This window comes from Podarcis bocagei, assembly GCF_964188305.1.
Source record: "Podarcis bocagei genome assembly, chromosome: 3".
NCBI classification, from domain to species: Eukaryota; Metazoa; Chordata; class Lepidosauria; order Squamata; family Lacertidae; genus Podarcis; species Podarcis bocagei.
The window spans coordinates 85,178,227-85,196,009 of record NC_138127.1 but is presented as its reverse complement, the minus strand read 5'-3'; the positions used below and the strand labels follow the sequence as shown (position 1 = coordinate 85,196,009).

At 42.0% G+C, this 17,783-nt stretch overlaps 1 protein-coding gene across 4 annotated transcripts in view; it reads right to left on the bottom strand.

The window, feature by feature from the left end:
- Positions 1–17,783, bottom strand: part of KCNH1 (potassium voltage-gated channel subfamily H member 1) — a 249,115-nt gene that overhangs the window by 98,795 nt on the left and 132,537 nt on the right. For all 4 annotated transcript variants that reach the window (XM_081185983.1, XM_081185984.1, XM_081185985.1 and 1 more), the window contains exon 10: positions 12,155–12,351. In XM_081185983.1, the coding sequence (XP_081042109.1) occupies positions 12,155–12,351 (197 nt within the window). The remainder of the gene's footprint in view (positions 1–12,154; positions 12,352–17,783) is intronic.

Below are 17,783 nucleotides of genomic sequence, written 5' to 3'. Positions count from 1 at the left end.
CATTGCCTTTGCTGCTTAAAACCACAAAGCAGCATCAAATCAAAGGAAGCTTTCTTGCAGTATAGTCCTAGGTATATTTACTTTCACTTTGTTCAGTTGGGCTTACTCTCAGGAAATTATACATAGGATTCCAGCCATAAACTCAATGGGTGACATTAATAACGTCCACCTGCTTATGCAATAGAGATCTGGTACAATAAGGCTTCTAGTTTCTCTTCTTCCTCCTCCAGCACCCCATAGATCCCCAAAAGCTGCTGTGGAGGGCCCCCAATCCACCAGAATTTTTAGGGGGATGCAAGGGACAGCCTGGGAAGAAGGAAGAAGAAGCCCTGTTGTATGAGCAGACGTCTCCTCACTCCACATTGGCTCTCATTCTGTTGTGATTGCTGTCATAGTCCAATTCTACTAGTGCTAGTGGGAAAATAATGAATTTACATCAGTGTAAGGATCTAGTCCTTATTTAAAGATTTCTCAGCCACCTTTCAGTGTAGGTCACAATGCCCTCAAAAGACAGTGCACAAAACGCCATAGCAAAATTACAAAACCATCAAATTACACCTCGAGAACAATTAATCCACAGCAGAGTAATTAATAAAATGCAGATCAAAATGTAAATGTCATAAGAATTGTCCTTTTAAAAAGGCAATCATGGGGCTAAGCTTCTTTTTCTGTGGAGTGCATTCCACAAATACCCAACTTAGCAGCATTTTACATCTTGCCTTCTAAAAACCAAAGGAGAAAGGCAAACCAACAGCCATAAATACAACTGGCCCCAGTGTAACCCTCCCTCTTCTAGATATCAGGCTGCTGGTGGCCTTTGAGATGGATGGGGTCATGGTCTGAGACGGCCATTAGAAGGCACCTGGCTGTCATTTCCTAACCTGCTGCTAGCTGAAGGGAGGCTGGATGCAAACTCTTAGCAGTTGCCGTTTCTGAAAGTTAGCTCTGTGCTGCTAAAGATAAGCTGTTTTGCAATGGTTTCCTGTGAGCTCCTATAACCCATCAGTGATTCAACTATATTCCATCTGGATGCTTTTCTCTGTTTGACCCAGATTTTATACAGATGCCAGCAGCATCTTGTCCAGTCTGTTGCTGACAACAGAGACATTGACACATCTGAGTGAGCTAGGACCTTAGGATGGGGGAAATGCTGCAGAGAAATTAAAAAGGGAAACATTTCTGTCTCCGACTCTCTTATCTTCATTTTGTGCTGTTTATTAACTTATTCTGTTCATTTGTCTTTTGATGTTCTATTTTGTCTTTTTAAATGCAAATAAATTGCCAAAAGGCCAGGTTTTTATATGGTTCTGGATTGGCATAGTTTTAACAAAGATTTGTTTTGAAAGGAAAGGAAATGTTTAAATTTGAAGGTGGAGGTTTAATGAGTACAATATTAGGCATTTATATTGTTAATTATATTCGTAAAAGCTTTGACAGAGCTAAAAAATATTTGCTCTTCTGTGTTTTTAATGTTCTGTAAGAGTCTGTTGTGATATAGTGTAAATTAGGTGTTATCTGTGCCCTAACTGGATTTGCCACACAATGTTAAGGTCTCTGCCCCCTGCCCCATGCAGTTTAGCATCCATATGAAGCTGTTGGGAGTGGTCGCTGGAGAATTAGAAATGAGAAATTACCAATATGTGGATGACACCTTGTTTCTCTATAACATGGAGGGCTGGATAAGGACAAATTAGCTAAAACTGGAGAGACCAATACAGGAGAGACATATTTTATTGCAGGTGGGACAGAGGCAATTGGTTTTGCTGCTATTACCTTTAAAGTCCTGCGACATTATTTTAGCTGCCCAGATTTCAATTTGATGGTCATATCATGTTGCATTTGGTGCTCCCATGAATTTCCATATTACACTTCCGAAGTCTCCTAGGAACTGCATGATTTGTCATACAATATAACTGCTTACCATAGTATATTTGAGACACTCATCCGGATAGAGTAACCTTCAGTGATTACTTAAGTGGAGAAGAATGTTTTGAAAGTTTGTAGATATTTGCAGAGTGAATGCCGCAAGATCAAGAAATGCCAGAACGTTAGCAATTCATCTAATCTACCATTATGTTATCTACCAACTTTAGAAAAGAAGAAAGGCACCTGAAAACACTGTGAGAAGGTGTATGGCTGGTGTTGAAAGCGAGAAATGTAGCTGTCTTTATGAAATGCAAAATTGGACACAAATCATCAGCATTTCAATCTACCCTTCAGTGCAGCAAGGCTAGACTAGAAGTAGGCGTGGAGATGGAAGGGTCATTTCTAAATCACGTCCCGATTGTCAGAAGAGAATTGCTGCACTGAATGCGCGTGTCAAAGAACGCCAAAAAAGCTTTCTATATTGACTGGAGATGATAATGCCGAAACTTAATCCCAAATAATTTTCGACCATGTCTACAGATCCTTGCACAGATTCCATTAGACTAACACAAAATGAAGCTCTTTACATTTCATACAAGGGCAGAAGACACTGAAACTCTGCAAACTAATAAATTGTTTGAAGCAATCTTATTTTTCACTCGAAAAAAATGCCACATATGGGTTGCTGCTGAAATGACTTAAAATCAAAGCAGACACTGGAAATCGTGGACAAATTAGGGATCATTCAGCTGTACTGTACAACGGTTTCTAGTAGGAAAGCCAGCATAACTGCACTCAATAACTTAGGCAGTGTAGGGAAGGGAACCAGAAGAGATGCTGGAAATCTGTGATCAGAATTTATTTTAAAAGTAGCTGAGGTGTGACTAGTCTGGGGAAGCGGCTTAACTCTTTGTGTGCTAGTTATTTCCCCAGTCTAAATCTCACCACCTCCCCAAGCTGATATACAAATGGCATATTGGAGGGGAGAATTGTACACTGGAAAAATGGTGGAGGGAGATAATTTGTTGTTGTTGTTGTTATTTATTACTTATACCCCGCCCATCTGGCTGGGCCTCCCCAGCCACTCTGGGTGGCTTCCAACAAAATATTAAAAACACAATAGAGCAATACCTCCGCAAACGTCCACCCCGTCGACCATCCATTTTGCTGAATGTCCACGGCAAACACTGAAGTACCAGAACGGGTTACTTCTGGATCTGCTGCTCACACATGCACAGAAGCACCAAATTGCATATGCACAGAATCACAAACTGCTCCACGTGCGTGCGCAGAGCAGCGCTTTGTCGAGCGTCCCTTTTGTGGAGCGTCTAGGGCTCTAGAACAGATCCAGGACTCAAAACAAGGTACCACTGTAAAAGATCAAATATTAAAACTTCCCTAAACAGGGCTGCCTTCAGGTGTCTTCTAAAAGTCAAATAAAGTCATACCTCGGGTTACGAACACTGTGGGTTGTGCGTTTTCAGGTTGCGGACTGTGCCAAACCCGGAAGCACTGGAATGGGTTACTTCCGGGTTTTGGCTCTCGCGCATGTGCAGAAATGCAAAATGACGTCACGTGCATGTGCAGAAGCACTGAATCACTCCACGTGCGTGCACAGACATGGTGCTTCAGGCAACGAACGCTGCAGGTTGCGAATGTGCCTCCCGCAAAGATCACATTCGCAACCGGAGGTATGACAGTAGTTGTTTATTTCCTTGACATCTGGTGGGAGGGTGTTCCACAAGGTGGGCGCGGCTGCTGAGAAGGCCCTGGTTCCTTGAACTATGTGGATATTACACAAGTACCAGGATGGTCTGAGACAGGCTAAATGCAAAAATAATTGATATATACTTCTCGCAGTGAGGGAACCGCCAGAAGGCCCTTGGAGCTGGACCTCAGTGTCAGGGCAGAACGATGGGGATGGAGATGCTCCTTCAGGTATACTGGGCCGAGGCTAAGGTTACCCCTTCTACCTTCGCCACTCTAACCACCTCTTCCCTCAAAGCTACTAAGAGAAAATATGAGAGGCTTGATTTCATTTCCAGTGTCTCATCTGTTCCAGGCCTGGGACTCTCCACTTCTTCTTGTTCCTTAACCTCATTCATTACATTTTAAGCTATATTTTTATTTCAGGCACTGATTTCCAATATGCAACATCCCTAAACTGCTTTTCAAATCAGTGAAAGGGCATAGGAGACTTCCAGGGTGCAACTCAAGGCAGTGTATGTAGGGTTCCCAGTCTCTCATCTAAACTCTGGCCGAACCGACCTCCACTTAGCTTCAGAAAAATGGTTGAATTATGTAACCACAAGACCAACTCCAGATTAATCTCTAAGGATTGGCAGCACTGTCACCATTTCCTTCCTCTGCTCCAGCCATTTGAACCAGTGTGTGATGGAATGTGACAAGTGAGTTTATCTTATTTAATTTAGAGAACAGGTCAGCATAAACAATATCCCAATGCTCGTCTTGAGTGGCAGTAAAGCCCTGAGCAGTACTTAATGAATTGTGCATACAAAAATGGTGTCGCATTTCCCTTACAACAGCAGCCTCAATTGGGGATGTGGAAATATAACATTTCTGCAAAGCAAGAAAAGAAAAGAACACCTTGACAAAGATAGGGTGTAGGTTCTCATCTCGTATCGATCTAACATCTGCTTCTGAATCATGCAAGTCTTTGAGCTGCACAAGCTCTTTGAGCAAATGGCCAGATATTAATTCTGCTTTGCTCAAAATCTTGCAGTAATTTGCAAAGAGTATTGAATAATGCTACCTGCGATATAAACTATTAGTGTCCCTATCACAGACAGACAGGAACAATGACCGGACTCTCTTTTTTTGGCAGAACTACTCCCTTTAAGATTTTTTTGAGGGCAAGGATACATTAATCTTAAAAGCAAATGTACTTTTATATGGTAAGTGCAAAGAATGCAGTTTATGTCATTGCATCAGAATTGACCTGCTACAAGCTTTTCTTGATCTTTTACTTCTATGGGGAAAAAACACCCAAAAGGCAAAACAGGAAACAGCCATCAGTCAAGCAGAGAGATGCTCAAAAGTGTGACATCAAATTTATACAATTATATACCAGATTCAAGGGACGCGGGTGGCGCTGTGGGTTAAACCACAGAGCCTAGGACTTGCCAATCAGAAGGTTGGCGGTTCAAATCCCTGCAACGGGGTGAGCTCCCGTTGCTCGGTCCCTGCTCCTGCCAACCTAGCAGTTCTAAAGCACGTCAAAGTGCAAGTAGATAAATAGGTACCGCTCCGGTGGGAAGGTAAATGGCGTTTCCGTGCGTTGCTCTGGTTCGCCAGAAGCGGCTTAGTCATGCTGGCCACATGACCCAGAAGCTGTCTGCAGGCAAACACCGGCTCCCTTGGCCAATAAAGCGAGATGAGTGCAGCAACCCCAGAGTCAGCCATGACTGGTCAGGGGTCGCTTTATGCTTTACCTTTATACCAGATTCTCACATAACACAAAGCCAAACCAAGACTTAGCATGAATGAGAAAACATGCAGGTTTCCAGAGTGGAGGTTGTGGCCAACCCAGGCTAAGGTATGGTTTGGCTTAGCGTTACATCTAAACCCAGGCTATTGGTTTTTCTCACTCTAGAGCACTGTTTTCCAAACTCATGTCTCCAGGTGTTTTTGGACTACAATTTCCATCATCCCTGGCCACTGATAGCTAGGGATGATGGGAGCTGTAGTCCAAAAAATAGTTGGAGACCCAAGTTTAGGAAACACTGCTCTATACAAAACACACGGAGTAACCAAGCTTTAGTCTTGGTTTACCATTCATGGTCTGACCTTCACTTTGAGAACCCACTTATTTGCACAAGGCCATAGTTTGACATATAAACTTACATGCAAACTGGGCCACAAATCTTATGTGATGTTACAATTAAAGTATTGCCCTTGCATCTTTGAAAACCAACATTTCTTATACTAAGAAGAGAACCTAACTACTAAATGAGAATTGCAATTTATTTCCGAAGGGTTTGCCTTCTGCCAAAGATTACACTTCTTTCAACATTCAGATATTATGCTACTAATAGGCACAAGTTTAAGTGTGCACCTAAAATGTAATGAGTAGAGCCACTGAAATCCAAAGCCATTATTTTACATTGTTCAAGTTATTTCATGGGGTAATCATTTCACATATAGCTTTATGAAATAATTGTGCTGATTGCATCTCGTATTTCAGAAGACAAATCCACAGTCCTAAAGGAAACATGTGCTTGCCTGCCTGTCTAGACTTCCTGAGCAGAGCAAGCATAATGAAATGCTAGAGCATTCCACCTGTGAAAAAGGTCTTTCTGTAGTATTCGCAGCCAGTTGTTTAATCATCTCTCACACCATCTAAAAGACCTAATGGCTAAATGGCATCATGAAATATTCAAGGCATGGAGAGCACTAGAGAGACCTGAATTGAGGGTACTGCCAGCCAGCCAGCCAGCCAGCTCTCTTTGGTAGGGCATGAGCAATCATCTATATCCCATCATGCAAACTACCGCATGCATCTGTGCAAGGGAAAGCAAACACGCCCATCCCCAAGTGAGTGAAAGTAAACTAAGAGCAATCAAGAAGAAGTAGTGTACACAAAAACTAAAGCAAATATTTGCTGAAACAGAAAAGACAGGAAGCATTCTGCCAATGTACCAATTAGGGGCACTCCACTGATGAGTATTAAAGAGGCTAAAAGGCGTGGAGTTTCAAACCAGAGGGAAGAAAGGGGGGAAGCTACTAAGCCACTCATCATTACTAAGGATGATGGGAAACTTCTTCTTCCATAGGAATCTTTATATTCTTCAAAGAGATCTCCCAGTGGAAAGAAGTATAACCTGGAATCCCCAGTAGAATGGATGGATTGATGTAGGTAAAAATGTCTAACCATCCAAAATGTGTTCAGTGTGCTCTCATGTCCCCTTGGTAGGACAGTTATTTTGAGGCCAACAATTTTTCATTCAACCTAGCGTCCTGGAAATTAATTCATTTACAATACTGACTGTACCTGTGGCAACTTCAGATTGTAGGATGGATAGAAAAACTTACAGTTGGAAAAAGTTTTCATGTATAATAATGGGGGGGCATCAAATGAGTGGCAAAAGTTTGTTCTGGTCTACAGTAAACCTGGTTCTGCAGGTTTTCAGCACGGAAGAGTTTTAGTGAGGAAGGTTTTTCTGCTGAAAGTGTCTATTGTCTAGCAATTGTGCTATCAGAAGCTTTCCTCAGCAATTTAAATCCCCAGAGAAGATTTGCAACTTGCATGAAGGGATACAGTTAGAACAGGGAATGACTTTTATGGTTATTCTTTTGCATTCTTAGACCATCCTCCAACCTATGTTTTCAGGGCAGTGTACAAAGAATACAGTAAAATATAACATAATACTGCAAAATTATACAATTTACAATTAAATTACAAAACAGAAACAATGCAGAAGTCACGGTAAATAGAAGCTGGTTAGCCACCTTTTCTGTCCGCAAAGTTCAGACAAAAAAGGTCTTTCACAGACCTTTAAAAGATGCCAGTGAAGGGGGGCAAACATATCTCCAATGGAAGGGAGTTTCATAACTGGGATGCCATCACTCAGAAGACCCTGCTACAAGTCACTGTGGAATGTATCTCAGTTATAAATGGAACATACGAGCTTGCTAAATCAGGCCAATCACCCATCTAAGACAGCATCCTGATGACTGTGGCAACCCTGCAATCAGGACATTAACACAACAGCATCTACCCACCTGTGGTTCCCATAAACTAGTGATCAGAGACATAATGCCTCTGACAGTGAAGATAGAACATTGCCATTGCAGCTAGCAGCCATCAATACCCCTCTCCTCCATGGTTTGGCCTAATCCTCTTTTAAAGCCATCAAAGTTGATGTCAATCACTGCCCCATGTGGGAGTGAGTTCCATAGTTTAACTATGCACTCAACATGCCTTCCTTTATCAAAAGGGTAAATGGGCGTGCAGTTCTTTTTTTAAAAAAAAGTTAAGTAATCAGACAGATGACCTGATTCAAAAGGACATGATTGTTAACTGTTCCATTCTTCAATGTCTTGCTGTGTATGATTCCCATGCATGTTACACTGATAGAATTATACTCACCTAAAGCCTAGATTCCAGCTCTTCCTCCCTCACAGACACACAACATCCTTAAAGACTCAAAGGATGAGAAACTGAAATATTTGTAGCACAAACAGGAATGCAACCTATGGGTAATGAATGAACCACTTTGCTCAAAACAGATCGTATTTTTCTTCAACAATTCCCATCTGGTATACCTTATCCATATTCTTAACACAATGTTTACATCTTCTGCAGCCTGCAAAGTAAGTGTGCTGGGTAACTCAGGGTAGCCAATTCTAATTTGCAATCAGCTTCTTGCAAATAAAAGAAAAAGAATGCAGTTCACTTACTTAATACTAATCAAGTTTAACCATTCTCACCATCAATCAGCATCAGTTTTATCACTGACTGCAATCCAATTAAAATACCATTATCTCAATAATCAGATGGAAATTGCTATGATGGAATGTGCTTTCTATAATAAATGTTTCATAGAATAACATGAAAGGGAAAGAATGAAGTTCCTTTGCCTGAATATGTCTTTCCAAATCAATCCGCAGATAACCCTTCTAAGCTTAGCATAAAGAAAGCTCTGGTTTAAAAACAGTAGCAGCCGTGGATAGCAGTTCCTTAAGCTGGGATGGAATGAGAGAGAAAGTTGTCTCAGTGTGTATTTGAAAACAAACTTAACTAGTTCACAATACCCAAAATAATAAGTGAGCCAAAACGCAGCCACCTTTCAAAATTTTGCAGTGCAGTTCTCCAGCCAAGTAATGTGTATAAAAATAATAAAGTTTGCATAACAATATACACTGTCTGTGAAGGAAATATGAAAAAATGCATTTCATTAGGGGAAATTGCTTACAAACAGTGACATAGCGTGGGTTGCCAAAGCCCAGGACAAGGAAAGCATTATGCCTCCTAAGGCAAGCATTGCTCCCCCAACTGGCGCCTCCGTGCAGCACTGCTGCTGCTGGACAGAGCTTCAGAGCAGCAGCAGGTGCTCCTCCACCTTGGGCACTGCCACTGCCACCACTCTCACTGTCTGCCTGCTTCCCCCACCGGCGGGTGATGCTGCGTGGCCAAGGGATGCAAGGTCCCATCCACTCCCAGTTCCTGCTCAGCGTGCTTCTCAGGTGAGGTGAGGGGGGGCAGGGCGTGCCTCCAGTTGAGGCGGCAGCTGCAGAGGTGTGCCCATAAAAAAAATGTGCTGGTTTTCATGCTGATGTGATATCAGGCAGCCTTAACGGTGTACCGTTTTTAACACTTGATTGGGAGCCGCCCAGAGTGGCTGGGGAAACTCAGCCAGATGGGCGGGGTATAAATAATAAATAATAATCATTATTATTTCAACTGCACATCACTGGAGAAGGTGATATACGGGGTGGCTGCGCCATATATCTCTTCATTGGGAGCTGGTGGTGCTGTGGTCTAAACCACTGAGCCTCTTGGGCTTGCTGATCAGAAGGTTGGTAGTTCGAATCCACACGAAGGGGTGAGCTCCTGTTGCTCTGCCACCTAGCAGTTTGAAAGCACACCAGTGCAAGTAGATAAACAGGTACTGCTGTTGCAGGAAAGTAAACAGCGTTTCCGTGCGCTCTGGCACTTGTCACAGTGTCCTGTTGCACCAGAAGCGGTTTAGCCATGCTGGCCACATGACCTGGAACGCTGTTTGTGGACAAAACGCTGGCTCCCTTGGCCTGGAAAGCGAGATGAGCACCACACCCCATAGTCACCTTTGACTGGACTTAACTGTCCAGTGGTCCTTCATAAAGGGATCTTGAGCCTTAATCTGAAGGAAATATCCACTTTGTATTGAAGTTTTTCTGCTCTAATTTATTCTGCTTGCACCTAATTGAGTGTGTACTTCAATTCAACAGGGCATAATGAAATGATTAACTCTGTTTGCTGCCAACATGATTTTAAAAACAAATAAGTAGTCTTTCCACTGGCAGGTATAAAAAAATGGCACATAACGCTGTGGTGATTCTCACTCATCTCCGTCAAAACATACTAACGAACAGGTTAATTAATTAGGGCAAAGAATTCCATGCTGTATTTGAAACTATAATAAAGGAATGTCTGGACAAAATAGGTTACGCTCATTGCATGGTGCCAATTATAGTTGCAAAGCTATACCCTTGTAAAGCCTTTTTCTGGCTTTTAATCAGATTTCATGGCTTTCTCCTATCTTCCTTGTATCTGAAGCAACAATTCCAACACTGTTAAAATATATTACCACAGAAAGCAGCCCATACCGTCTCACCAGAAATGATGCAGAGCTAAAACAAAACCCCACAACTAGAAAGTGTATTTGATTCTTCCGTCTGAGAGATTATTTCAAAGCATTAGCAGACTGCAACCATATCATGCAAACCATAGCAAGCATTGTACACGAATTGCCTTGTGCCAATATTCTGCCACAGACCTGGGAGCTCAATTATATCTGTCTTCAAGTAAATAAATACACATACTAACTGCCCACGCAACCATTGCACAACACAGCACAGCGGATGTGCCAGAATACCTTTAAGCCATCATTTATGTACCTGCAGTCCAGGAGGTGTGGAAAATGCTACTCATTATGTACTGCATTGCTCCCTGTCTAATTCTACCAGGAAGATTCCTTTAAAAAAAAAAAAAGGTAGAAAATCTGTTATTTCTTGATGGGTTGGGATAATTACGCTACCTAGAAGGTTTTAACATTTGCCCTCACAGTTCAGACAAGATTTCACAGTGCAACATGGGGCCTTGTAGACCGGGAATCGCCTATGTTAAAACATGCTGGTGCTATTTTTGTGATCAGCAATGGTTTCTTGTTAATAAATCTGACTGGCTGGATGAAGTGACAACTACTTGCCACTTTTAAGGGTTGTAGAGGATAACTCAGAGGAGCCAAACGCAGAGAAGAGAACAGGCCTCAATCTTCACCTCTTGAGTAGCCTCCCTTTTGTCTGAGGCCTCATTCCATGGCATACCTCAGGATTTCTCCATGTTACATTCACAATCATATTTCTACTATATGCTTTTCTTTACTCTTATACACTAACACAAACTTCAGTTTGGAGACTTCTTTATTTTAGAATATGCTTCCCACAAAACCTCTTATGGCAATTCTTTAATTCTATCCTTCAAAGTGCTGATGTTGCTGTTTGCATTTCTCTTTTTGCAATAGCGGACTGTTCTTAGTGCTGAGCGAATGTTTGTGAGTGAGGGCAGAATGCACTAAATATATGCACAGTCCCCCCCCCACCCTACCCCATCTTCACAACTTTCTGAGCATACACAAAAAAAGAGGTATAAGGAAGAAGGCTTGAGACACAATTGCTGGATACCGAAGTTGCGAAGAAGCAGAAACTATCTCCAGTACAGATTTTAACGGTCATTCCCTCTCGCTAGGAAACTCTGGAATCTATGGTTCTTTGTGCAAGGCCAAGGATTCTCAATCATGGGAATTGTAGCATAGAAAGGGTGTTGAGAATTTACTTGAGCAACGCTACAGTTCTCAGGGTCTCCTAGGAACCCTGGCATATCAATAGACATTGGATTTTTTAGATCCCCACCTTACCCACCAATTTGACACATTTTTTATATAATGCTTCATTGTAATTGACTCCATGGTAATTTTACATTAGTTTGCTGGGATACAGAAAATTCTCTGGTAAACTGATGTGAATCAATACAGTGGTACCTTGGTTTACAAACTTAATTCGTTCTGGAAGTCCGTTCTTAAACCAAAGCATTCTTAAACCAAGACATGCTTTCTCATAGCAACGGAAGACTCAATTTACAAATGGAACACACTTAACATGTTCTGCTTCCAAGCAAAAGTTCACAAACCAAAACACCTACTTCCGGGTTTGCAGCGTTCTAAATCCAAGTTGTTCATAAACTAAGCTGTTCTTAAACCAAGGTACCATTGTATATGGGTTGAATCCAATAAAATCCATGGAATTCCCAGTGCAAATTCCAGAATTGGGGGAGGGGGGATGCAGGGAGCATGCAAAGTGAGGAAACAGAGGAGCAGATTGTTGCACAAGTTACACCCCATTGTAGTGCAAATATGCCTGTAGGTGAGTTGTTTACCAGTGAGGATTCTTATACACCCACATTTTCCATTTAAAAAAATAATAATCCTGACAGAATCAATCGAAAAGGAAAAGAGCCAACCCAAGACCATCCTTATAAACTTCTATTAAGCACACAATAACTCCTTACCCTTTTCCTCAGGTTGTAGGTCAAGATGAGGTTCCTGGAGAAAGAGTGTGAGAAGGCCGTGTAGAACTCCAGCACCTTCTGTAAGGCATCTCTCTTGATCACGTGAAGGTCACAGTACGTCAGAGCCCTTACGTTAGCACAAGACTGGGCGAGGGTAGTTTCTTTCCAGAATACATCCCCAAAAACATCTCCTTTGCCTAGGAAAAGACAACAGCAATAATATCCACGGTCAAAGTACTGCCTCAGCGCCGAGACTCAAACAGCAAGAGCAAAACATTTCCACAAAAGCTTGCTTGCTTTCTTTCTTTCTTTCTTTCTTTCTTTCTTTCTTTCTTTCTTTCTTTTTACTGAAAGTGCATTTCTCATTTCATTCCACGTTCTGAACACACTTTTAACAGGGCCCTCTGGTTGGAGTCCAGGGACAAGATCCAAATATCCCTGTACACGGTGACATGCTGCCAACAACCTTCTTCCCCAGTTGGCGCTGTCAGGCCAGATTTAAATGAGAAGTCAAGGACACAAGGAAACATTTCCCATGTGGTCACTCTCTCATTTAAATCAGCCCATCAGCTAGTGCTGGTTCTGTGTAAGCATGCAGGTTGTAGTACACTTGGTAGAGTTGATTTTTTTATTTGATATTTGTGTTCCACTTTTCCAACAACAGTGTTGGGTTCAAAGCGGCTCACAATCATCATCATCACCATCACCATCACCATCATCTTTAAAATGTGCAAACATTACAGTCCCTATAATCCTATCAAAAACACAATAGCAGGGGAGAAAATAAGGCTGATAAAACAAACAAATTCAATGCAAACTCATAGTGCTTCAAAATACATAAGGAAGAAAGCTATCATGCTACGGAAAGGAAGCAGGCAGGATTCTTCAAGATAGACGTTTGAGACAATTTATCTTCCTGGGCTTGTATTCTTTTTGTATGCTGTACCTATAATATGACACGCAGTCTGGAGAGGTGGATGAGGGATGCTACATAGGCAACTGGCAGTGTTGAGACATAACACTAAACCATGGCTTAGCACTGAGTCAATGGGCCACAGCAAGCAACAGACCTATGTTCTCCCTCCTCTCATGTGCAGCCAGAAAAAGAACGCCAGCAGCATTTATTTTCAGTTTCTCTGCATCTCAGCTTGTTGTTGAAGCCAAAGTGGGAATCAACTAATCCTTCTCAATGTCAAAACAAGCCAATTTCAAACCATGGTTTCTGAATCTGGCTTGTTTGACCACAGTAACTGTGCAAGCCCTAATCCCCAATTTGGAGACAGCAAAAAGCTGAGATTCCATTCGGATACAGCAATAAGCTGAGATTCAGGGAAAATACACCAAAATCCTCTTTCCAGTTATGTGGCAAGATAAGAGGATAGAGTGTATGATTTCAAGGCTTCCTGCAGCTCATTCACATAATGCCAAGCCATGAATTGTTTACGATCAATTGGTTTTTACCCCACCCTTCAAGTCACTCCAAAGTGGGATGTATCAAATATAAAAATCCTACAAGAAGTCCATTAAGAACATTAAAACAATATAAACCAGTTCAACAACTACACCGTTCACTGCAATGTGGGAGTCATAAAGCCACGGCAAAGGCTTGTAATATTGCAGGGTGCCCCCTGACCTCGGCTGACCAGCACTCTGAGCTTTACAATGTATTGGAATGTATTGACCTTAAATGGAGTTGTGTTTCCTCTGGGCAGTGATGACCCTATTTAGCGATGGGTGGGTTTAAGCCATGACCGGATGTAGGTAATGTGAGACATTGGCAGACAGCCATGCGGGAGGAGAGAACAAAGGATAATAAAAGATACTGGAGAGGAGAGAAGAAGTTCGAAAGGAGCTGCCCTCCATCCATGAAAATATTGCTGGTTCTCTGTGTCTTTATTTTACGCTAAACTGCGCCATTTGTGACGGCTGGCTCCGACACTGCAAACATCAGCGGCCTAGTCAGGGTGGGCCCAAGACATTTCGCTGCCTGAGGCAAAGGACAAGGTGGTACTCTCCCATTCTATACATAGAACCAAGTGAACTGGCAACAGGAGAGGGACCTTGGCTGCACCTGAAGGCAACAGGCTACCTTTAGGCACTGCTGAGGGAAGGGGGAGCTGCCCCCAGCACCTGCCATCTCTGGTGGCTGCCTCATTATGTCTAATGGTAGGGTCGACCTTGAGCCTCATACATCAAGAACCCACATCATTAAAGAGAAGCATACTTTAGCTGGCGCTGAAAATCCACAAATGTTGGCGCCAGGCAGTTTGGTGTTATATATGGTCACAGCTACTATGTATTCAGAGTTATGCGTACTCTAGGCAAGCAGAATGCAGTGTTTTTCAAAGGCCAGCAGTCAATCAGCTGAATTGCTCCACAGAGTTCTGTGCTTAAAACTATCCGGTGGATTAGCATAAATCCATTTATCCAGTGTTAGCACTGGATTCAGAATTCTCAAGCTTGCAAAATATTTAGTTAAACAACTCTGGTAACAGCGATTAACCCGCTCAATTTAAAATGTGGATTGCTTCCAATAATCTATAAAGATCCATCCCATGTAAGATTCCTAATAAAAGTAATTTCTCCTGTGCTGTTCAGTCAAGAAAATGTACCTTTATTAAACTTTGTAAAAATTCTAACTGTGCTAAGGCACTGATATTTAATTTGCCAATTAATTAATTAGAGTAATTTGTGCAAAGTAAGACAGTTAATAGCATAAAAAGAATGTTGAGTGTCAGCCTGCTGTTAATCCTTCAAAAATGGCTAACAACTTAAAAGCTGTCAGTCTCTCTTTGCTCCTTTTTCTTTACTCGATGGCTAAACAGTGTAACTGGCAGTGTTGATAAAAGCCACCCTGAGCTTTTGATCTCCCACACAGTTTCTTCATATATGATTTAACCTGAATTCAGTGGTGCTGCTTGATCTATACCAACAGAAGAAGATCACTGTCCCCTAAAAGTGTGTGAATAATTTACTTCTTTCATTTATTTGAAAACTAACCACAATTACTCTTCCAAGTTCACATGAAAAAATATTGTACGGCCTAAGAAATCTTTTTTAAAAAATCTGATAAACAGAAATATTTTCTCCTCAGAATCTGAAAGAACAGCCCTGTGTCATGTAGCCATATTCTATAAAGATATAATAACAAGATAAAGAGTCTGTATTCATTTAGTAGATACCTTGTCCATTGGGTAGATGCCAAATGACCAGTGGGTCCAATGCAAACACTTAAGATTCAAAAATATTTTCCTCATATCATATAATAGAGCACATTGTGCTAATAGAGCAATAATCAAATTGCAAGGTAGGAGTTTGCTATATAGGCAGTCCCCCATTTCAGTGGCGTAGCGTGGGGGTGCAGGGGGGGCCGGCCGCACCGGGCGCAACATCTGGGGGTTAGGGTTAGGGGGCGCAAATCCACGGGTTAGGGGGCGCAAATCCACGGGTTAGGGGGCGCAAATTACTTGCCTTGCCCCGGGTGCTGACAACCCACGCTACGCCACTGCCCCATTTACATGAGTTCAATATGTGTGCAACTGTGAATATGCGCATCACGCTGAACCCAGAAGGGACATGGAAACGTCATAAAGGCATCACTGAAATGTCACTAAATGGGCAGAGTGGGGTGACTGCAGACTCTTTCAATGGGTTTCAATTATACATGATTTTGCTGGCAGTGCCTCGTAACCTCTGAGTAAACAGGGAGCTGCCTGTATTTAGGTTGTATCCCCCTAATCAGGACAGACTCATTGAAAATAATGGCCATGACTAACTTATTTATTTCAATAGGTCTACTCTGAGTATAACTTAGGGGGATACAACCTTATGTGTGGGATCCACTTAACCACCAGCAGCAAGCACAACCAAGCTCTACTCCCCTCTTGCCCCCATGTGCCTCTGAAATTGGCTCTGGGCAGCTGCAAAGCCTCTAGAACAGCACACAGGGAGAGGAGAGGGGGAATCTTTGGCAAACGGAAATGTTTGCTCTGGTATAGAACTGCCCCCCGCCCCTGTAAGATATCCTAGCATGGTCCAGTAGGTGTGGGGCATGGGCTCTTTAGTGCTTTGAAGATGGGGAGACTATGTCACATGTGTATGATTGGCAGTCATCCTTTGTAGGTACTGTAGGTTGTTATATTGTTGAGTGGTTGGTTGACGGAGATAATACTCAAAGTAGTAAATGACTGTTGTGGTTCTGTGCAGTGGATGGTGAGTGAGATTGGGTGAGTGGCTACATGACTAATGTTTTATGTTGGTTGTAATTTTGCATCATACTGTCTTGTACTGATCTCTGATTATTCATATCAACATGGATATTGTTTAAGTATTTGAGTGTTGTTGTTTTACAGAAAGCGGTTGCTAAACGGAAATAATACATCAAATAAAATCCAACTCCCTTGTATGAGGGTGGGGGCAAGGTTTAAATATTCTTGTGCCACATTATGAGTCTATCCCATTGAGTTGGGACTATCACCTTTGGCACTTCTGTGTAATAGATGTCCTTGCGGGTAAAGTATTAAACCAAAGCAGTTTCAGAGAAGCATTACAAGAACAATTATGTCTGTATGCTTTAAGATTGCAATTAGATAAAATTAAACCAGCAGGGTTTTCTCCTTCTAGAGCAAATGGGCCATTTAACACCTTTCTTCTACAGAATGGAATACACACACATTTCCACAGGGGTAACATGGTTTTTTTGAAAGAAAGAAAAATTCCTCGGGGGTGATGACTTTGTGAATAATAACTTACTCTGGAAATCTGAGGACACGCAATCCATGCCATCCGCCTGTGCAATGTGCTCTCTTAATCAGAGTAAACAAATGAAACCACCCCAATCCCTGGTGGCAGTAAACAAATTAAAATAGCTGGGTTTGCATAACAAACGCATGCATGGTCACACTACAATCATAACTTTAGTTGGTTTATTGATTTTATCCGGTTTATTATAGCTATTTGTATTGAGGTGGAAATTATTCCATACCAAACTGGAATCCTAAAAGGATCAGATTTTTTAAAAGTATTTTATTTAAATGCTTTAAATCAAATACCCCACTCCCCTTTGTACACAATGTTTCCTACTTAAAAGAGGCAGGTCCTAATGTGCTTCACCACATCATTTCCAGCAAAGACTTCAGCACAGCAAGGGAGAAACAATGTTTAGTCAACAAAGATAGCATTTGCACTTTTCCAGTATTAGTGCAGAAATACTTCTGCATATGTTTACATTCTAAAAATAAAGATATGTCTTAGTTTTGTAAAGCAGGGCTTTGATCAAGGGTAGTCAACATGGTGCCGTCCAGATATTGCTGGACTACAAATCCAATGGGCCCCATCCAGGATTGGTAAAGTTATTGTAGTCTAACATCTCAACAGTTATCCCTGAAGTTATCAAAACTCTACACCATTGTCTGGAGTGAATCTTAAAGGGCCAGCCCCCAGGCCTGAAAATTGACCTTTTGGGGGGCTTTTGGGGGCCTGCCATGGGTGCCTCCATTTATCACCATAAAGGTAGGTTAGGGTAAGAGAGTCTAACTGGTCCAAGGTCACCCAGCGAATTTCCTGGGTGGGTGGTGATCTCACAGGAGATCTTCAAGAAGAGACTGGGCAGCCACCTGATGTAAATACT